Below are 23,372 nucleotides of genomic sequence, written 5' to 3' on the forward strand. Positions count from 1 at the left end.
CGGTTTTTGAGATAACGTAACGTAAGCGTTATGTGATTTCCAATAACTAGTTTCTTAACTAGTGATTTTTATAACTAGTTATTTTCACAACGTTCTGAAGCAAACGTGATAGGCGCGTTTTAGGCGCGTTTTACATTACTCGTTTTACTCCTTTACGTTGTCAAAGCTATGTGTAAGGTGGTCAATGTAAAACGTCGTTTTCATCTTGTCATTACGAATATTGTAAAACCAGTGATTTTGCGTGAGTAGTGAAAGTAGCCAAACATCGACGCTATGCCTTAAACATAAGAGTGAATTCGATTTAACTTTATGGCGTTGTGATTAAAAGAGTTATTGAAGGAAGACTGATGCCTATTTCGATCGTTTAAATGGCGTTATGAATATCACTAGTTTTTGTTGTAGTGGAAAACGAGTGATCACTGTTCGAGCTCGTAACTGCATATATAACGAGTTATGGTTAATAACGCCCATCGCTAAACTCAACTGAGAGTGCTTATGTACCAATGCGACTGAACGATAGACAATGTACCCATACGAGTACCTATTTGTAATTGAAAAAAGTTTTAAAACGCCCATTTCATCCATTATCATTCCTATTTCCTTTCTGTAATCATTGGGAATGAGATCGTACTTAATCCACAAATGTAAGAGCTACTTATTTATATAGGTACCTAATTAGATGACCCGGGGAACATCATATCACCCTTTTCCATATTTGATCGGCGTTTAAACCTTCCCTAGACTTCCACGAATATTTCAAGATTAAACTCCATTCTCAAACAGCCATTCTCGAGTTTTAGCGAGACTAACGAAAACCAATTTATTTTTATATATATTATATTATGGGTAGATTGATTAAATGCATAAGTTCTGTCTTTGAAATGTATCTTTAAACCTATTTTGGTTAAGTGTTTTTACTTTAGCCACAACAATTTAATCCATTTAAAGGTAAGTAGGCATATCCAGTAGGTACATTTGATTTAAAGTATGTTATGTTCTATGGCGTGATGCATGATGAACATACCGCGGAAATACAACACAGGAAGATATCGCTAAGTGATGTAAGTTGGAGGTTAATGTGAATATGAATAACAGGTGAGCAGTGGATTGGCTGGTGGGTCCGAGATAAAATCTGAAGGCTGCGCGTGCGGCGGCGGGTGTCGGCAGCGGCGCGTGACGCAACAGCGGCCGGCGCAGACGCGGGAGCGCCGCGCCGCGCCCGCGCACCAGCCGCAGCGCCGCCTCCGCTCCAGCCACCGCCGCTACTCCTCGTAATTGTTACACAGACGAGTTCAATAATTAAGCGATAAATATACCAGCAGTGGTGCGGCGAGAGGAGGGAGGCAGTCGAGCGGCGGCCGCGTCGCGCACCACACACCCGCGCCGAGTGATGGACCCGAAGTCCATTCGACATTTTTCTATCGGACGCCGTAGGAATCTCGCCGGACTGGTTCCCGCGCAACGCTGCGTTAGTGCGCCGCTCTGGTGAACCCTTTCGCCTGTAAATGTGCCGATATTTACATATATGCGCGCTCGTTCTCGCGTCGAACTTTCGATCCGCGCCCGACGTCCGCCGTGGCCGCAGCCGGCGCCGCGCCGCCGTAGCCAGCCCGCCAGCCTGCCCGCTGTCCTCTGCTGAGCCGCCGCTAGCGCTCCCCTGATGTCCGCACCCCGCAGGGACAGGCGATGAGATACTTCCACTGTACCTGTTTCGATGCTCAACTTCTGTGCACCCAAACAGGTAATTTCTCCTGCTATGTTGGTATCAGTTGGTAAGCTGTTGCTGCACTTTACACCATCTATTTTTGAAAACATACCTACTTACCTATCTATATCTACGTGCTACGTATTAAGGCATTAACAAGGCATTAATTACATTACCTACCTTCTTATAAAAGCTATTCTAATAAGCGTCTAAAAACATTTATACTTACTGCTACTACTTCTGAAGATGATGATAGAGATGAAGACGAAGAAGGATTATTTAAAATTAGGAATCGTTACTAAGTTCACTACAAACAATCACAACTATTTTTATGAATCTTCTAAGTAATATTTAGTACTTATTAAGTAAGCACATGCTTTACCTATTAAGTATAGGTATGCTTTCTTTGTACAATCGAATGTGTAAGTGAGAGCACTCAGCTCTCCCCATTTGTCCGGCCGAGTAGTTAATGCCATCTGCGGCAAATCTACAATAAGTCACAAAGAAAAAAACTTACTTACTTTTTTATTGAAACTTGAAGATAAATAATCAAAATGAAATACCATCTCGGTGTCAATATTTTGAAAGCTTTTATAGGTAGTTTGATTTGGTTCAGCCAGACTTCTACACTTGAAACTAGAAAAAATCTATTTTCGGCTTGTTTTGAAAGAAGTTAGTAGGTAAATTACAATTCTCTCTGTTATAAAACACAACTGTTTGTTTCCCAAATAAACTAAAATAAAATTAATGTAAATACACGTGAATTGGGTAAAGTCTGTAAAAACAACAATGAGTTACTAGGAACAGTCTATGTTATGATTTGGAAACATTGTTTTTAAACAAACATATGAAATGTTAAGAAAGATCTATGTAGGTAGGTACCTATAGCCAGTTTACAAGTGTAATCGTTGCTCAATTTACGCAAATTCTCAGAACTGATAGATAAAATTAAATACATAGTTATATCTATTAAAACATAAAACGTAAACACGCCCTATTTAAACTGGCTACTGATAAAATTGTGACGTTTGAGTAATCGAATCAATAGGTAGGTATTTACTAAAATAAGTTTGTTTACCGAGCTTTGGTACTGATGACGTAATAGTATACCTTCCTGGGGCTAATTAGGTATAAGTTATAACTAAAGAGACTTAGGCTAATTAATATAATGTTGAGGACAAAGGCACAGCTGATTGAGAGTGAACAATGTGCACTAACTGTCAATACACAACCAGTAAACTGAATTATTACATTAGATTGTACTGGCGCGACTTTGATAACGCTAAACATAAGTATGACGTGCTAACAGGTCAATTTATAACTATTATGAAACATATTATTATCATCGAGTACGTTTATTGATAAAATAATAGTTAATATATAAATCATAAAGGAATAAACAGAAAGCACAAGTAAATAAAAGTACCTCTAAGTACCTTAGTTCTAAATATATACCAGACAGACGTCCCCACTGATAATATGAAGGGGTATGGACTGGACTCCTACGTGTAGCAGTCTATCAATGTATGTTTTATTTTATTAACGACATCAACAGAAAACAAGTACCTTAATAATATTTTTAGGTGTCTTAATAATGAGCAAATAAGATAGATATTAAAGATAAATAATAATTAATGACATAAAAATTTTAGACAAATACTTAAAGCTAATTCCAAACAATTAAGTAAGTACTTACAAAGAATTAAAACTAAACAAACTATCTAGGTAAGTAGGTACATAATTATAATTTGAGTCATGTCATGACACTAGGGTTGATGAGGTTGGTGTTTCACCTCACAAGTCACAACTCTCACGATAGAAGAGGAGATTATAGAAAAGGCTCAACTAAAAATGTATCTATGATATTCATTTAGGGGATTACATCATGAATTATTACCTAAATGCTTACTAGCTTTCTGTCCGCAAGACGGTCCGCGTGGAATTCGATCCTAAAAAAAAACAAAATTAGTTCATCACACGCTTTCTGGTTGTAAATACAAAAATCAAATCATAATCAAATCATTTATTCGCATAGGATTCATGGTTTTGTAAACAGTTGGTAAGCAATGAATACCAGGGTAGGCAGAAGCTTAATGTCGTCAGAAGATAAATCTGTAGCCAACTAAATTACCTAACTTACAAATAAATAACTGTTCAAATTACACAAATTCAAAACATCAAATTCGGGACTGGGATTAGAACCCGAATCCTTATCATCTTTATAACGGCTTCCGTGGTGCAAGGGCTGAGCGTTCACGGGCCAGGCTCACGAACCGGAGTTCCCGGGTTCTTCAATTCCGGGAACATATCACAAACACCACTGTGTGATACCCAGTTTGGTTAGGACATTATAGGATGATCAGATCACCCGACTGTCCGAAAGTAAGATGCTCCTTGCCTCAGTCGGTCCCTGGTACTTTTTGTAGTCGTTACATGAGTTATGTCAGGGGCCAGTATGGCGGCTCAATAGTAACCCTGACACCAGGATTGATGACGTCGGTCATTGATCTCACAACCCACACGAGAGAAGAGGAAAGTACCTAATTGATACCTTCGCGATTCCTGCACGTAGGAGGATCTGATGAGCGCTGCAGATAACGCCATACTTGTTGCCAAGTTTTGGGCCGATACTATTTAGTTTGCCATCGACACGATAAGAAGTACACAAATTACATTAAGTGCATAATTCTTGAGGTTATAATAAGGTGAATTAAGACCGCCTGTATAGACATTACAGGCTCTATTTGACTATGCCATTTTTGTGAACACAGTTGTAAATAAATAAATAATAAAGAAGCAAAATGCTTCGAACGATAATTAGTGAAATAGCAAGGCTGGATTGGTGGGCATCGAACCGTGGAGACAAGGCCTCCACCACGGTTCGGTGCCTTCGTTGACGCCGCCCTTTTTCGAGCCTACTGTCTACTATTGATTCATTTATTTTTTTATACTATCCATCCATTTTACACAAAACTTCCCTAATTTTTTTATTACTTATAATATTTTGTGCCAGGATCATGATCTTAGACGTATGATATAACCGATGTTGTTCTTGTTTTGAATTGTTTTAATGTAAAACACATCCAAAAAATTGGCATCGTGTGTGACTCTTTACAAAAAAGTAAGATTTTTGTTCTAATTATTTACTTAAGTACTTCGTTGTTTTATGGCATTTGCAAAATTTTTTTCTTAAGTAGATACAGTTTTAAACCAGTTCTATCGTACGTAAGTTAATTACTACTACGTAAATTTTACATAAATGATACCTACCATTTAGGATTGCGTAAAACTCCATTCTTAGAAAAACTACCAAAACAATAAAATAATTGATTGATGTAATTAAAATCAAATAAACAACTAGATTTTTTACTTTTATTACATTTATAGATAAGATTTTATAAAAAAGTCATAAATAATCTATTATTTCAAGGTAGGTAGATTTCTAATATTCATATTTCAAGAAATCAACAACAGATATACCGCATTTGACTGGATCAATGGCTGGAATGTTAGAATTCTTATGAGATGTAGAAATATGTATTGAGCTTTTTTGAACTTAGCGCGTAACCTTCTCATCGTAAACAAGATAGTAAAGTTTCACAGATATTACTTACTATTAAATAAACCAGTTGTCTGCTTGCCTCTATTTTGTCGGTGGTCGAGCAACAAATTCGCGAAACAGCTCTACAAGGCTCGGCGAGCGATACTTACTGTTATCACCTTATTGACGCAAACCTGATAGAATAGAGCCCTTTGAGGCTGGACTTTGTCGCAAGACACATCAATACGAGTTCTCGGCAGGTTCGGACCTCGTTGTATGGCAAACGTGCTTCTACTACCCCACCACTTTACTGTGAACTCTGACGTTTCGGCTTCGTTACTTACCATCTACTTCCTGCAAGCAAGTTGTAGTCAACAGGTGCGGGCTGCAGTCATATGACGGGTCAAGTTATAGAAGTTTATAGTGGCGGAGTGGTGTGCAAGTGTGTGTGAAGGCCTTGTGTGTGCGAACCGGTCCGATAGACCCCAGCCACCGTTCGATACAGCCGAGTAATTTAAATAAATGATTAAGTCTCATGCTGCGTTTCACAATTAAAACTGTTAAGGCCGACGGAACACTACGTTTCGTTGCCCGTTACATAATTAGAAAGCCACGAGAAACAGCTAGACATAGGTTGGTATGAGCACTTTTTGTGCCAAAAGAGGAAAACGGTGATGGTTTTGTCTCCTAGCATATTTGTTATCTAATCTATTTTAATATTTTTAAGACGCGAAGCTAATTGCAGGAGGTCCTTTGACCTGGGTAACCGCAAATTGCAAAGCGACGACAAAGGTACTTATCAAATTGATTTTGAATGTGATTTTAAATTTTTTATAACTTTGTAGTTTTGTACCTACGTTAGGAGTCATTAACGTGAAGCAGGTTCGAGGCCGAGAGATAAAAAAATAAATGTAGGCAATTTCGTGGTTCTAAGAACGCGATTCTAAATACACAGAATATTTTTTGTCCACATTCAATCTATGTCATGACAAAACAGAATAATCTTTTTCTCTTTATTTTAGCATCTAAAGTTCGTAAATTTATAAAATATTAAAATTAATAATAAAAAATAAAACAGGTTCACCTTTTTTTGAGAACTTTACATCTACTTTATAAATTTTTCAGTGACTTTTACTAGTTTTAAAGCAAGTTGATTTTAGCAAAATACAAAAAATAATAAATTTCGGCACGCTCGCAGTTAAATGCCTATTGCCTAGTAGGTATAGGTATACTTGATATGATAACGACCAAATCTCTTGTGACTTTTAATACTAGAGGTCATTAATATAAACAGATCTAATAATCTTTGACACAAGGTCACTTTTGATAGCTTTATGCGATATTTTGATACATAAATTGATATAGATAGGTAGCTAAATTATTAATTTATTGGTAAGTATATACGGAGAGACATTTAGTGACCTGTATACTCAAATATTTAGGCGTTAAAGATCATAAATAAACGGAACCAACATTAACCAGATCAGTTACTAAGGCTAACGAACGATCCATAATTCATTAGACACCTAATTTGAATTCAACTATGTTAAAATTTAAAGAGAATGAGAAAAAATGGGAAGTTATGAATAAAAAAGAAATAGGTGATCTTATTAGAACCTTATCTCAAAGGCGAAGAGGAATGCGGTGATATTTAACTTGGCACGAGTAAATAGTCCAATGACTGTTCTAAGATAAAAGGTGAAAAAAAAATTTGAATAAAGCAATCAACATAGTATCGACATAAGACAACGACCTATAAATAGGCAGAACTGCGCAGATGGGTCTTGATTTGCGTTAGATATTTTTTAATTTGTCTGTAATAATAAAAAATGGAAATGCTCTTACTCATCCTAAAGTCGTAGAAATCTTCTTGCATGTTTTTTCAGACATGTTCTCATAATCTAGTATGGTAGGTACACAGTTCGTCACATTTATGTTACCACGCCAAAAGTGGCTGCAAGTCTCAGTCTGATTACTTGCTCTATTCCTCCGTATTAAAGAGCGAATACCATTTGAACGAACCTACAATAAGTCACGTCAAAAAACTATCTACTGCTCTAGGATTTACGGCTTACGGTCATAAGATTGATGTAAATGCTACTTTTTTAAATTTAAAATTTCTGTAAAAATATAGAGGTGGTGGAATATGGATATTATTTATGAACATGATATTAGGTATGTTTTAGCATAACTAGTTTGCCAAGGTTGAGGCGTATTAGTACAATGTGAGTTTCCCTGTCATTCAAGATAAGAATTCGCAAATTACTCTATAATGTATCTTCAATTTTTTTATTAAGTACTTACAATAATTATACTTGACAATAGTATCATAATTATACATCAATGCTTGACACTTAGTTTTAACGTAGTATTATTCCCTATTCTATGCTTTTGAGATAAGAATGAGAGCACTCGTTCTGGATAGCGTGGACACCATCATGTCGATGGCGCAATCGCTCTGTGTCGATGACGTCACCGCCTTGTGTCGACGACATCATGGACATCATCGTTGTTGGTCTGTAAGCGCCATAAGCGGTGACGCTGTGTCGCCTTACCCCGATACCGACCCCGCCGGGGTGGCCGACGATTTCTCTCGATCAGCGCTTATCGCTATCGACCCGTTAGGGTCGATTAAATCCTTTCAAATATTTTTCTTAAATATTTCTCTCAGGCCTGTTGTCTTAAATGTTGTACCGGGTGACAGCCTTCAGCGCTCCCCATTTGTTCGGCCAAGTAGTTAATGGGATCTGCGGCAAATCTACAATAAATCACGTTAAAAAAAAGCTGTGTCGCCTTCGTTCCACATATCGTCGCCTTATAGGCAATACCACGTAAGCGCCTTTTAAAAAAACACATTTGGACGTGTCCCCATTTTTGCACAAGGTCCGCCTAACTAAACTGAAGATTTAACAGGTCAGGTTTTTTACAGAAGCGACTGCCTGTCTGAGCTTCCAACCCGCGAAGGGAAAACCAGCCCAGTACAGCTTAGGTCACATACCTCCGAAAATGCGTCGGCAATGTGGGTTTCCTCACGACGTTTTCCTTCACCACTGAGCACGTGATAATCATTACAAAAAAAATGTGGTCTCAATTTTTACCCGGATATAAATTAATTAAAAACAACGAGGTTTTCTTGAAGAAACTCACATCAGAAAGTGATTTTTCAAAATAGCGTTTACGTGGTTTTCTTTTTACGTTTTTTTTTTTATATAAATCACGACAACATGAACACGATGCATCGTATGTTATATGGATATCCATCGTATTGCACTCGATACATACTACTACGACGACGCAACGAATCGACAACTCCTGGGTCTCGTGTGGCGTCTCTCTTACTACAAATCTTTCAAATATTCTTCCTCTCATACGACGCCCTGAGCCACAAGGTTCGCGGTCAACTGGGCACCCTCAGGCCTGTTGGCCCGCCAAGTAGTTAATACCACCTGCGGCAAATCTACAATAAGTCACGTCAAAAACCTTACTACAAAATTATTGATAAGTATTTTGCATTAGGTACCTACCACAAGATCAAAAATGCTATTGGATGACCTTCCAATGGTAATGCCCGTAATCCCTGCCGGTTTGGACAGAACCATAATCGTCCAAGTTGCAAAGTTACGTTTTAGTATTTGTATCTTACGTCATCTCCATAACACGTTTATCATTTCAGACATAGCGGTCGGATGAAACTTGTTGCCTGACAATTCTTTCAGGTTAGGTAACTTGTCCCTACACAGTCTAAATAAAATATATCAATTTTTACAATTTTGTTTTACGTCGACTTGTAGCTCTCTACTCACCCCAGTAGGGATTAAAGGCATGAGTTACGTATTACGTAATGTAAGTAAGAAGGTTTTAGATGCTTTCGTGTTTTTTGCCTCTACTACAGAAGAAATTTTCCCTTTGGTTGGTTGACGGGAAACCTATATTCAGCAGTGGGACATATTTAGGCAGTTTTGTAAACACGCGGCTTGAAATGTCAGGGGAATGGGTTATCTAGCTAGACTTAATAGCTTTTTTCTATATTGTTCTGGTTTCCCGTACTCTGATTTCATCTGACAAAGGCGATGTAATAAAGCTCTTTTTATATAACTTTTACACCATTTTACTTTCAGGAACGGCACATTATTGTGCGTAAATGCATGTTAGAGCTACAAACTATTTATGTATTTGTTCATAATGTAGAATGATCCCAAAAAACGGTTGATAAATCAAAGAATTGTACGATGGAACTGGTCAACGGTATCGAATACACTAGTCTTATTATCAGTGAGATCATTTAACTCGTTTCCCTGACCAGTTTGATGATGATGCCATTTCATTTAAAAGCGTGTTTTAATTTATTTTTTATAGAATTATTTATTATTTAAACGCAGTGACGTCGTGGACACTAAAGCGAATCTTCTAGCGTCACATTTTGAAATAGATTTCGAAAGTTTTCTACTTATTACAAAAATATGTTTAATATTCGCATGATATTTTATTAATACTCACATTTTTCCATAATGAATTGAATATTTAAATCATTTTTTTAAGTTATTTACATTACATATAAATAATAACACAAACAGCCTATAACCTCCCACTGCTGGGCACAGGCCTCCCCTCAATCAACTCAAAAAATAAGACAAGTCGATACTTTTGGTTTTTGAAATACATTGGGCAGAATTCCTTTAATAACAACACATTACCCAACCAACGCATTACGCCTCTATGTAAGGGGTAGGCACGGTGAGCCTATGCTTCCTTTCATACTATGTATGTATTAATGACACAATCCTGCAAACGAAGTCAACTCATCATTCTCTCATCAACACAAAGATTGCTTAGCTGTCGTAAATAACGTTACGACAATGCTGATTACAGGTTGAACAATAGGTGTCGGAGAAGATATTACATGGCTTAATAATCTAATTGTTGCGAATTAGTGCTAATAGAGATTAACAAGGAATTATTGTATCTCTTGTTGACCGGTGTCATTTGAGGTACCGGTACATAGTCACTAGTCATATTATAATGTCATTAGTACTGAAATAGAATAGTATGACTCGTCTTCCTGTGGATATCACAGGAGGTGACTTAAGATGTAGGAAACGCGTTATCCTCAACATTACGTCGAGTAAACTGTTCTTCTGTCGTGTGGGTTGTGAGCCCTTCAACCCTGGTGTTAGAGTTACTATTGAGCCGCCAAAGGTCCTTGCCAACGCTCATGTAACGATTACTAACTTACATCAGTAAGTAGTAACCGGGACAAACGATTTAACGTGCGTGAGGAAACTAATGGCGGTGATATCTCTTGGGTTAGATAGGTAGATAGATGAAATATTTATTCAGGTTTAAGATGTTACATTAACTTCTTAATATTAAAATTTGAAATGTACCTAAGTCTTAAAACTAAAAAGGGTACTAGCGAGCAATAAGGGTATCAGCCGAGGCTGAAGTCACATCGAGCCACATCGGAGGCAGTACGACGCTGATTTTTAGCCAGACCCTATGGTTGAGTACAGCGCTACTGGCGAGCTGTTGCAGTTTCTTGTCATTTCTTCTCCTCGGCCATAACACCTTGCGAAATGACGTAGATTCAAAAACGTTAAATTGACCTTCAAAAAGTTTATCTATGACGTTACGGACGGACGTTGGATAAATGATTCTGCACCTTTTTAAACAAATATATGCATCTTTTATCTTTGTTTTTGGGTATAAATGTAGACCCTTTTTATTGCACACAGGCACAACACATCTTCCACTTATTATTATTGTGATCATTATAAAGAGAAGCAATGTAAGTAGGTAGCAACATAATTCTATACATAATCTTATTCAAATATCAAGAAACAATTATTTTGATAAGTATATGCTTGGGCCATTGTATTTTTGAATAATTATGTAAGTACCCTAGTAATGAGAAAATAGGTAATTATCACGTTAAATTTGGACAGCGCCATCTATATTATTTTTGGGGAACGTAGCCTGGAAACTCCCTCATTGGTACATCACATTACATAGGCCGCCAGTTAATACTCCGTATTCGAGTATCTCATGTGCCAGGGACAAGCGGAATAGAACATTCTGCTTTTATTTTCGTCCCTCACAAATTCAGAATATATTGGCCCCGATTACTGCAGACACCTAATTTTATTTTAAGTTATATCTGTCATTTTCTTATCCGCCGAAAAGGAAAGGGACGATGATTGTCAATAAGTTAATTTTAAAATGAATGAATAACCAGTTTGAATAAAATAGGCATCTCGCTGGTGTGGAATCCGTTTGACGTGCTGTCTCTAAATTTTTTAGACGGTTGTTTTAGATTTCTGTTTAAAATTGACGTGTATTCCATAAATTTTATGCCTGGCGATTACCCGTCCCTTTCTTTTTCAACGGATAAGAAAATGACAGGTATAACTTAAAATAAAATTAGATAGCGTCTGCAGGAATTAGCACCATTATTTAGATAGCAAATTTAAAAGTAGACTATTTTTAACATTAAACAAATCCTACATAGTTAGCTAAGTACTGGTAATTTATAGCAAAAATAGACATAAAATACTTGGCTCTATCGGTTCTCTATTGTATTCCCTAAAATTTCTTATCCTACTTTTTATTTTCCTTCACATTTTAGTCCTAAGTATCGAATGTCCTAATGATCCTAGTCCAATTTTGTTAACTCCTAGTGTTCATTGCCCTATTTTTTTTTTCATCCTAATGATGGTAAGCCCTAATGTCCATAGTTACAATCGTTTATATTCCTAAAATGTATAGTCCTAAATAAAATGTGAAGGAAAATAAAAAGTAGGATAAGAAATTTTAGGGAATACAATAGAGAACCTTCACCGCCGCCTCTCGGCCCTTCGGGCCTCGATGGTCACAAGTAACCTAACCCACTCGGCTATATGGCAGGGGGCTCGCTTTGCTCGCCCCCTGCCATACAGCCTTCGTAACCTATATCTACAGTGTCGGGGTGCCGCGAATTTCCGTGCTCGCTTCGCTCGCACCCGTGACTGCTGTCGTTACGAAACAAATCTTCACCGCCGCCTCTTGGCCCTTCGGGCCTCGATGGTCACAACTAACCAAAATATGACAAATAGATCATATAGGGAATGAAAAATTCGGAATTTCAAACTTTAGGGACATTAATATTAGAACTAAAGAATATTAGGACAAGTATTACGGTAGGATAATCAATATTTAGGATGATCGAACATTAGTACAATTAAATATTAGGAAAATGATGTTCGGAAAATCGACTTTAGGACTATAAACATTAGGAAATACAACAGGCCCCCGGCTCTATCAGTGTTGCGTGCGGAGTTTGATTTCCGCCATAAGAAATGTAACTGACCTGTTATTGTCATTAGAGTTTTTCCTCATGTCGAGTAGACGGTGATATAGACTGGTATGATTAATAATGGTAGGTAATGGTAGAAATGGTAGCTCCAGGAATAGGTCAGGCAGGATTTAATGAAATTCTAATAAGACACTTATTACTTTATACCCGGCTGTGGCGAAACAAAAAGGAGGGTTATGTGTTTGACCGCTATGTATATATTCATTTCTGTTCCACTGTAACTTCTAAACCACTTGTCAGAATTTAACAAATGAAATGTCACTAGAAGCGCTGTAATTGCCCGGTGGTTATAGGCTATGTGACGTTACGCTAAGTAAAATGTGGAGCCATCTAGAGGACATAAACTGAGGACGAAATTTTTTTTTCGAATGGTAGTGTAGAAAGGGTGTAGTTTGCACATTTGAAACATGTACATATTACTAGCTTTTACTTGCTTTAAGCCAAATAGATTTTTAGCTAGTACGTAACTCTATGTAGGTGTACCTTACTAACGGTAGAACCAATGATTCCTAGAAGAGAATCTTAATAGATTTAATTGGTAGGTGTGAGGCAGTGTGTTAGACTAATGACAAATTACCTAGGCACGCTTACGTCCAGCACGTGATTATATTGAGCTAACTGTTTACTGTTATGCGTAGAGTGTTAGAGAGAAAACATTATTTGATATTAAGTATATTTGTTTTTGAATAATTGTACTCCGAGCAATTAAAAAATAGGTAATTATCACGTAAAATCTGAACAGCGCTATCTGTATTTTATTGCGCCTGGAAAGTACCTCATTAAAAATATTATGTCATCACGAAATGTTTGTATACATACTGATCTTCTGATATGTTGATTTCTTGTTAATCTAAATTGAAAAGGTAAAAGAATACGTTTCTACCAATACGCAGTGGACCGCATGGTCCCGTCATATTTCTTCTGATTTAGGAGGTCTGGGAGCAAAAAGGTCACATTATAAAAAAAATAGATGAATTGCTTCAATGTGGCGTTTTTAACCCAGCTGTGCTCAGCACAATGCGTCTAAGCTGCTCATGTGATTAGAAGGCATCGCATGAAATAATGTTGTAAATAGTACAATACTGTTTATGTTTACTTTTGAATCTCGTAGCGTGCATCAGTTGACCTTCAATCCGATACGGACTATCTCGCGATCAGCACTTTCGTACTTCTGCCAATGCAATCGGAACCTTAACATGCAGTCGTATCTCTTAAAACTCGAATACAAACCTTATTTACGAAAAGGTAGAGTAGAAAATTGTATCGTTGCGAAGCCCTGATTAAAGGGAAGTGAAATTGAATCTTAATTTGTAGAAATTCGAAGCAAAGTCGCGCGTGTTATGTGCCACTAATTAGTCGCCTTCCTAGTATTAAATATCTGTGAGATATTCAAAGTACGTCAGCTGTTGTGCGTGAGAGACGTTTCTGCACCTCCCTTGCATGGAATTCTTAACCTGCATACTTACATTATTTTCTTTAATTGTAGTTTTGCCTGAGATGACCCGAAAAATAATATGTGGTTTTACTAACTATGGACTTCATTTTTATTAAAATAACATTTTGTAGATAAGACCGGTCTTTCTTACAAACAGTGTCTCTACCTAACGCAGTATCACCGACTTGAGCTAGGTACACTCAATTATTACCAATTAAATAACATCACCTTTTAAAAACCCTCTTTAAGACGTATCAGTCTACAATCTACCAAAACAAAGACTAGAGTTCCTCAAAGCGAGGAGTTTGCTGTCAATTGTAGCGAGCATCCTTTACGAGAACGGAGGACGTAATCGGCTCCGTCGGTCGTTGATCTAATTGAGCATTTGTGCGGTGCGTGCGTGCTAATGGACTAATTACGGGGGAATTGGTGAGTCAAGCAGGACGCGTCCGTGGGTGGTAGACGGCGTGGCTCCGGCTCATACTCTCGACTGTCAGACGTCAGGCGAAGACTGGCGGACAAAATCAACGCGAGAAAAGAAGACAAGGAAAACAAGAAAATGATGACGCCGCCAAGAAAACTTCACCGCGGACACATGGAGTCTTTTTGCTTACTCGGTCTCCTTGTCCACCAGTCCTTTCGATGACTGCCTTTTCTGTCTGTCGTTTGCCCAACGCCCCAACGTGCAACCACGTACCAATCTTGTTGAAAACAATCTCGAGTTGCTTCTAACGAATCGCGCTTCATTAACCTGTTAGAGTTGGTTTAACAAAATTTACACATGCAAGAGATAACAAATGCATTTATCACCTCATTTACTTTTACATGAAAAAGCATTATTTTACTATTCTTGAAGCAGCTTTAGTTTTAGCTTTAGTTTTTTTTAAGCGGTTGTCAAATTACTTTCTTAACGATAGAAAAAGCGAATTTAAAAATAAACCACCTAGAGGTTTTAACCAATCATTTAGTTAGAAATTCTGTAGATGCCAAAGTTCATTGTCATTCTTCGCGGCAATATCATTTAACAACTCAACAATCCACCATATTATGATTGCATGTGGCTGTCAAGAGTGTAGATTTTCCAAAAGAACTGGTACTTATAAAATGCCGAGCGAGGTCTAACTTTCGCTGCCACCAACACCTCGTGGATAACGGCTTGCGAGAGACACGCGCCAAAAAAAGCGAAAAAAAAAACAAGAACAGTTTTTTTATTCGCGCGTAACGGCTCCGGTAGCCAACACACGGTAGCAAGATCGCAGTAATTTCAACTTGATGTATGCGAGCTTCAAATAATTAGGATTGGATTTTATCTTTGAACACCTCTCTTGATGGTGTTTTTATAAGTTCTGGCGGCAAGCCAACATCTTTTGAAGCGAGTGGTATTCACTTTTCATTACACTGTTGTTCTGTTCCTATAACAAATTAAAACAGGTCACGTGAATACGGTTAAACTTGAAAATGGAACAGCGAGCGATATTGACCTGAAACTCGGCTGTTGCTATTAGTTTTAATACCTAATTTCGTCTCAACTGCAAACAAGTAGTTACTTTGCATAAAACAGATTGCTTCATTTCAATGTTGATATTGCTTTGCTTCAGACCGTAGCGGCGCTTATTCATGCAGCTTCGACAGATGTTACTGAGCAGCTGTAGGCAGATAAAACAATGATGGCGTTAAAAATGTGGTAGTTTACAGTGTCCGCTTAGTGATATCAAAATAAAAATGTCCAGGTGAGGTGGAAGGATTGTTCCACCTCTGTGTCACTCACCTCGCGTGTTTATATCTCTGCTGTCATAACCACAGGTGCGTAGGGAAGGAATGAAAATAATGTTACGTGCACATTTTTCTATGCATTTTAGTTTTTAGGTTCTTTAGAAATAAACTTGACAAGTCTTCAATATACTTCATCTCTACTATTATACTGGCAATAGCTCGTTCTAAAAGTTTAAAATAAATTATTCTGATGTTTTGCCTTAGATTGGTAGACTCAGGTTAAAGTTTGGCAGTGAGGGACTCAAATTGGAATGACCATTAGGACAGCTAATTAGGATTAGCTGATGTCTTCTTTCCACTTACAATTGCGACAATTGGATCGATTTCCCTGAATCTATAAACGAATTGGAAATGCTTTTATTAACAGACCTGTCTGAAAAGAGAAAAGTTACATTCCTATTTTGGTGTCCTGAAAAGTATTTCATCGGTTATTGTATGTTATTTAAAATCCTTGAAACATTGAATGTTATTTGTTATGTCAATCCCGTATTCCTATCAGTGTGAGTAGAGCCATAAGTCATCAATAAAGTACCTGCAGCTACTCCCGCTATTGGCCCAAGATGTTTCATAATTTAATGTTGGAACAATTATCTCTCTCCTCCTGCCCAATATACTACTCTAAGTACGGTCGGCACAACATTTACTCTTCTTCCATGCATCTGTGTTAGTCGTCATCTCAATACTTTTACCTTTTTCTATTCCGAGCTTTCTAGCGGGAAACGAAAGCAGGGCGGGCAATACCTGCGTTACAAAGACGTGCTCAAGCGCAACCTTGTGGCCTGTGATATTCCACCTGATAGTTGGGAGGAGCGAGCTCGTCGTAGACCGGAATGGCGTTACACTGTCCACAAAAACGTGGAACTGTACGAAAAGAAGCGTTTAAAAGATCTTGACGTAAAACGCCAAATACGGAAGACTCGACACAAGCCCTCCTCCAACTATATGTTTGATTCTGCTGGCCAGTTATTCTGTGCGCCATGTGGCCGAACCTTCAAATCAAAGTTCGATTTTGCTAGCCATCGACCTGGGATAGACATTCAGGAGTCGCCGTCGCCGGACGCGGCTTGGATGATATGATGACTTTTACCTTTCACACAATTCATCCACACTTTCTTGTGTCGTTCCTTACTCTTATATTCATATTCATAATTTTTCTTCTAATATGCCATTCATCCCACCTCGTCACATGCCCGTACCACTCCAATCTGTTACTCCTCATTCTCTCAGTGATCGGCGCTTTGAAATCTAAAAGTGGATTTCCAGACTATCAGAATGTAGAGACGATTAGGACCAGTCATTTGAGTAATACGCTGGGTCCCATCTGTGTTTGGACATCTTTAGCCGTGTTTGGTTACATTTCTAACCCACAACACCCGTTGCAGTTAGGGATGAAAAGAAAAATTCAATTTTCTGTCAGAGTTAGTCACTATATTTTTTGAATGTTAACTAAGTAGGTACACCAAAAATGGCAGTAATTGATCTTCAGTCATAGAGCAACATGGACCTCCGCGGACCAGAGAGTAGACCTATTCTGTAACTCGGTGGAGAACTGAGAACTGAACTGTCAAGTTTAGAATAAAACGGACTACAAATTTACCGTTGATAATTAAGTAAGTTATAAAAAGATAATTTTTGACAGATCTCAGTTGTCCACCGAATTACAAAATAGGCTTACTGACGACTTAATAGACTCTACCTACGTCCAGTGGTTGAGCGTTGGGCTCACGATCCGGAGGCCCCGGGTTCGAATCCCGGTGGGGACATATCACAAAAATCACTTTGGTTAGGACATTACAGGCTGATCACCTGTTGTCCGAAAGTAAGACGATCCGTGCTTCGGAAGGCACGTTACTACTTACTGATGTAAGTAAGTAGTCGTTACATGAGTCATGTCAGGGGCCAGGGTTGATGAGGTTGGTAATTCACCTCACAACCCACACGATAGAAGAAGAACCTACGTGAGCTACACCGATAAAGTTAACGGCATGAGCTTTTATTTATTCCTATACATTTGCTTGAGATGACGTGTCTCTACAATTCGTTTGAACTAAATGTTATCTGTTGAACGTGAAAAAGTTGACGACAAAAGTATTATGGAGAAACCCTTAGAAATAGGCATCGATAAGTGAAACTGTTAGGTTTCTTATCGATGTTCCTTTCACGGATTACCTGGTATGAGTAAGGCTTTGTTTTGTTATATCGTTAAACTCAGTTTTGCTAAAATTTACATAATTACAAAATAGATATGCTCTGTTTTTGTATTATTTTACTGATTAGGTTTATTTAGTGCCTTGGTTCGGTTCTATATCTTTTGATCTCTTGTAGTTTAAAGTGATCGGTATCTATCACTGAAAATTATGGAAGCTTCTGCACTTTTAATAATAGAGATGGAAAAAAAAAGAAAGCTTAAATCGCGTAACAGATTTATAGTTTTTTTTTGAAACATTTTTGTTGTGGAAATGTGGCTTGATAGAAAAGTGTAGATTGGTGAGCTAATTTCATGAAAAGATATGTAGAGCTAAATCCCTACTCATTGAAGTAGGTATACTGTATAGATAGAAAGTGATAGCGTTTAGAGAAGTAGATATCTATTCATATATATTTATGTACTTAATTACATAACAATAACATATCATAAGCTCACGACTATATCCCCATTGAGGTAGTCAGAGGTAAATCCATCACAAGATGAACTAAGTACCCACGTTTAGGTGACGACCTTTCTGTTAGACTAACATGATGATATTTGCTGAATTAGGTAAGCAATACAAAGCCATAAAAACTATTCCTTATTAAAGTGAGGATTTTAATAAGGAAGAGTGATGACGATAAACAGAAAAGTCTTCAATTATGAGGGGGGTTCTTGTATGAGGTAGTCGGAGGGCTCCGGTTGATTATAGGTGTTGGAATTTGGGAGGTAATGGAGGCACGTTGGTCGGTGTTTGTGGGGCGGGGGTGGGAGCCGGGGATGGCTGGGCGGGGCTGCGGGTGCGCGGGGGCGGGGCACTGTCGCCGCGGCGTCTGGCGCTGCGCGGGCGCGTCTGCGGCTGCGTGGCCGCTGCTCCGCGTCACTCGGCCCGCGAGCTCCGAGCCGCGAGCACGCCATGCGCGCCCCTCGACCGCACACACTGCCCGACCGCCGGCCGCGCGCCCGCTCCCGCGAACTCACGCGCATCAGTGATGTTACCAGACTGCCCTCTTGTTATGTGCCATCGGTTCGATCGTGAACGAGTGCGGTTCCATTTGTTCCCGAAGCGTTGACTCTCGACCGTCCGCTCGCGATATCGCGGATTTTGTGCACCTATCGACGTTGGATGCGTTAAAATTTCGGGTGAGTGAGAGAGGCGAGCGGTCGTGCGCCTGCGGCTGGTTTGACCGCATTATTTTCGAAATACGTACGCCGTGATCCGGTCGACCGTGCTAGAACGATCAAAACATTATAACAACAAAATACGTACATATACATTCGACACCGACCTGTTTGTATACAGGTAGATTCCCATCGAGAAGCAAATTAAATTTCACGCACCTGCTACGACGTTCCGTCGAGTTTCATAATCAAAATTTCTATTACAAGTTAAGTTTCGATTAACATAAACATTATGAAGTGGTATCTAGAGTGAGTTGGCCGTTTGTCCGCTTTTCCGAGTGGCATCGGGTGGTTGCCGAAACCTCGCATCCCGTTGATGTCTTTTACTCGGCGTTTTGGAAAGTTCGCGCGATAAATGGATGTTTGTATTGCATGTTTATGTAACTTCATAACATAAACGGAGGGTTTTAATAGCTGTACTTTATTGATGGGTTTCGAAAATTTTACACTTCTTTGAAGTTAGTGAAAAAGTTCGAAAACTGGTTTTATTGATAAAATGAGTTAGCATTATTATGTTTGCTGTAGAGTTGGTAGTGATTGTGTTTCTTGTGAATATTATAAGTACTTGAATTAAAGCTTGTTGTTCCACATTGTAAATCACTTGGTAGGTATAAATGTGTAGAGTTCTTGATAAACTTAGAATTGCAATCACTAACATGGGAATATAGAGCTCAACTTTTGGATATGTAAATAGGATATTCAAAATGAAATTCACGCTCAAAGCTTACTTTATGGGTAATATGCGAGGTTTAACTTAGTCTTTTTACCTTAATGTTTTCTAAGTTGCAGAAGTTATTAGTAGTACTACCTACCTAACTAAAACTAGATAAGGCCTATAGGTCGAGCAGAGTTATGTACTCGTACATAAGTTGTAAAACAAAGTAGCAAGTGACATAGAATACCTACAGTAGATAGGTAACTAAAGGTGCAGTAGTTTATATGACAGAAGAATCATGAGTAGGTACCTACGCCAAGTACTCATTAGGTACATTACGACGCCCGGTGTTACGTTCCTAGAGTATAAAATACCTAATAAACAATACATTTGCATAATACTGGACACATTTTATCGATATATCTACAAATGCGTACAAAACAACAAAACAAGAGCCATTTACAATCATTATTTATCTCCAATTGTCAGTAGTTAAATCATATTGCCTCTTGAATGTTTATTTACTAAGACATTTCAATTATGTTTGTTTTGATTTACGTTTGTTTTCAAAATGTAGAGTGATTGATGTTGAAAGAATAATTTGTGATACTGAAACTGAGATAGTCAAGAACTTGGGTATACCTAAGTATCTAATATACTTAAGTAGGATATGTTAGTTTTCAAAAGTTTTAACTCAAAGCTTCAGATGGTGTATCCTAGGAACCTAATTGTCTATATTTGTAGGTGTATCTTATATAAATTACTTACTTTAAATACCATATTAAATATTGCCCTGTATATTAATAGTCAATCAATATTAACATCATTATCAATATTCTTTTAAAATACCTATTAGCTCATAGAAAAGAAACATAGGAAGTAAGTAATTTAGATTGCACACGAAAGACTTAATTGCATTAATAAAAAGGTATTGTAATTAACGAAAACTACCTATTAGGTACAATTGTAAAATGATCACACATTTGTATAACTCATTAGTGTTGAATAAGTTGGAAAAAAACGTAATTATAAATTTGCGTCAGTCACACTTATGCAATTTTTAATGCATTAACCAATAATTAAGCTCATTTAAAATATGCTTAGCGATGAAATTAGATTACTTTTCGTTTGGGAATCCATTTAAGAAGCTTTTCTTGAATTTAGGTGTGTCAAAATGTTTTAATAAGTTGATGTGGCCTAGGTAATCATCGCAAAGGTTTACTGATACGGGTTTGGTATGTTTCTACACGTGTCATAGGAGTACCTATGTAGGCGTGCTGGCGATCAGTCGTATCCACATATCAAACATAATTACATTGTGGTGCATTCATTGAAAACAGATAAACACTACCGGTTTTATATAATGTCAGCTTTGTCGGGTGCAGCTAGTGCGAAATGTTCCCGTCTCCTGGAAATCCGACTTGCGCACTCTGTCCTGCTACATGAACTACCGCCGGAATAAAGACTGCTCTGACACATTCACTGACTAACTACTGTTATTGACCACTGTAACAATATTGGTTCCAAGAAGCACTTTGCACTTGCCCATTCATTAATTAAATAAGTTGGAGCGCTACGACCTCGTGCGTGGGAACCGGCACCCATTGAACCTCATCTTTGTTCTCTCGCTATTATTCTTTTCAGTAATGTCTTAAAGTTTCTAGAACCGATAATTCTAGTTCACTTCGCGTGTGATTTATTTGTTGACTTAGTCAAACTTACATAAAGTTAAACCGGAAGTTTACCCGGCAAGGTTGACATGATCGTATTCGAAGATCAAGGAGTCGTTAATTAAATCTAATTATTTTCAATGTCACTTTCATTCTATTTGTAGCTACTAAGTAGGTATAATTTATACGTGTGGGACTGAGGTTAAGTTCACATCATTAACATGTGTTTTCCATCGTTTCAGGTGGGTCGAGGAAAATTATGCGTGGGGCGTGCGCGTGCGCGGTGGTGTGCGCGCTGGTGGCGCTGTGCGCGGCGGCGGCGGCGCGGCTGGACGAGGCCACGCGCGCCGCCGCCGAGCGGCAGCTGCTGGCGCTGCTGGGCCTGCCGCGCCGGCCCGCGCGACGGGCCGCGCCGCCGCCGCCCGTGCCGCGCGCCATGCGCTTGCTGTACGAGGCGCGTGGCGCCATGCCCGCGCCCGCCGCCAACACGGCGCGCTCCTACCACCACACGCCCACCGTAGTGGACGCGCGCTTCCCCAACGAGCACCGCTTCCGCCTCTACTTTAACCTGAGCGCCGTGCCCGCAGACGAGGTGGCGCGCGGCGCCGACGTCACCTTCCATCGGCACGCGGCCGCAGAGGGTGCGCAGCGCCTGCTGCTGTACGACGTAGTACGGCCCGGCAGGCGCGGCCGCAGCGAGCCGCTTCTGCGACTGCTCGATTCGGTGCCGTTGCGCCCGGGCGACGACATAGTCACGGCGGACGCGCTTGGCGCCACGCGTCGCTGGCTCCTCGAGCCTCAACATAATCATGGACTATTAGTGCGAGTGATTGAAGAAGGCGCGCCAGACAAGGACGCGCGAGTGCCGCATGTGCGCGTGCGAAGACGTATCGGCGAAGAGGAGAGCGCGTGGAGTGCGCTGCAGCCACTGCTGCTGCTGTACACGGAGGACGCGCGGGCGCGGGCGGCGCGCGAGGCGGGTGAGACGCGGCTGGTGCGCAACAAGCGCGCGGCGGCGCGGCGCGGCCACCGCGCGCACCACCGCCGCAAGGAGGCGCGCGAGATCTGCCAGCGCCGGCCACTATTCGTGGATTTCGCCGACGTGGGTTGGAGCGACTGGATCGTGGCGCCGCACGGCTACGACGCGTACTACTGCCAGGGCGACTGCCCGTTCCCGCTGGCCGACCACCTTAACGGCACGAACCACGCCATCGTGCAGACGCTCGTCAACTCGGTGAACCCGGCCGCCGTGCCCAAGGCATGCTGCGTGCCTACGCAGCTCTCCTCCATTTCCATGCTCTACATGGACGAAGTGAATAATGTGGTGCTCAAAAACTATCAGGACATGATGGTGGTGGGCTGCGGCTGCCGATGACAGCCGCCCCCCCGGTGCCAGTGCGGACCTAGTGATATCTCGTGGACCCAGTGTAAATATAGTAGCGGCCTCGACTCTTGTACATACATTATTTGTGTATATATTCGTGTAATTATTATTTTATTGAAATGATGATGATATAATAAAATAAAAGATTTAATTTTGTATATTTTGAATTTCATTTCTGCAAAGTCTATTCAAGTCGTTAATTCACTTTGTGCAGTTACTCTCAGTCATTGATCTTTGAATAAAAACTTCATTGAAAGTATCTGAGTAGTAGCAACTGACATGTATTCATTGCAATGACACGCATCTTCGCAATAAATATTGTGATAAGCGTGTACTTACTGTTATTGAGATAACAGTTGTGGACGCGTTGTGCATGTAATCCTGTGGGACAGCAATCAGTGTTGCAACCAACAGCGCTGTATTGAAATTCCCGTCATCGCCTCACCACGCTACTGCAGCGTAACACAAACAAGCTGACAAAATGTATCTAT

At 39.5% G+C, this 23,372-nt stretch overlaps 1 protein-coding gene across 2 annotated transcripts; it reads left to right on the plus strand.

Moving 5' to 3' along the window:
• The first annotated feature begins 1,205 nt into the window (after positions 1-1,205).
• Positions 1,206-23,039, plus strand: LOC126368053 (protein decapentaplegic). Of its 2 annotated transcripts, none has more exons than XM_050011922.1 (2): positions 1,206-1,741; positions 21,740-23,039. In XM_050011922.1, exons 1-2 carry the CDS (start codon positions 1,687-1,689, stop codon positions 22,870-22,872), a joined length of 1,188 nt encoding a protein of 395 aa, XP_049867879.1. In that variant the 5' UTR covers positions 1,206-1,686; the 3' UTR covers positions 22,873-23,039. The 2 variants fall into 2 exon arrangements, with proteins under 2 accessions (XP_049867879.1, XP_049867880.1); XM_050011923.1 differs by lacking the exon at positions 1,206-1,741 and adding an exon at positions 18,847-19,133.
• The last annotated feature ends 333 nt before the right edge of the window (positions 23,040-23,372 follow it).

Source organism: Pectinophora gossypiella, chromosome 7 (genome assembly GCF_024362695.1).
Source record: "Pectinophora gossypiella chromosome 7, ilPecGoss1.1, whole genome shotgun sequence".
NCBI classification, from domain to species: Eukaryota; Metazoa; Arthropoda; class Insecta; order Lepidoptera; family Gelechiidae; genus Pectinophora; species Pectinophora gossypiella.

Coding starts and splice junctions, on each gene's coding strand:
- LOC126368053 (XM_050011922.1), top strand. CDS start 1,687: ATGAGATACTTCCACTGTACCTGTTTCGATGCTCAACTTCTGTGCACC. Junction 1,742..21,739: donor ACTTCTGTGCACCCAAACAG/GTAATTTCTCCT, acceptor CCATCGTTTCAG/GTGGGTCGAGGAAAATTATG.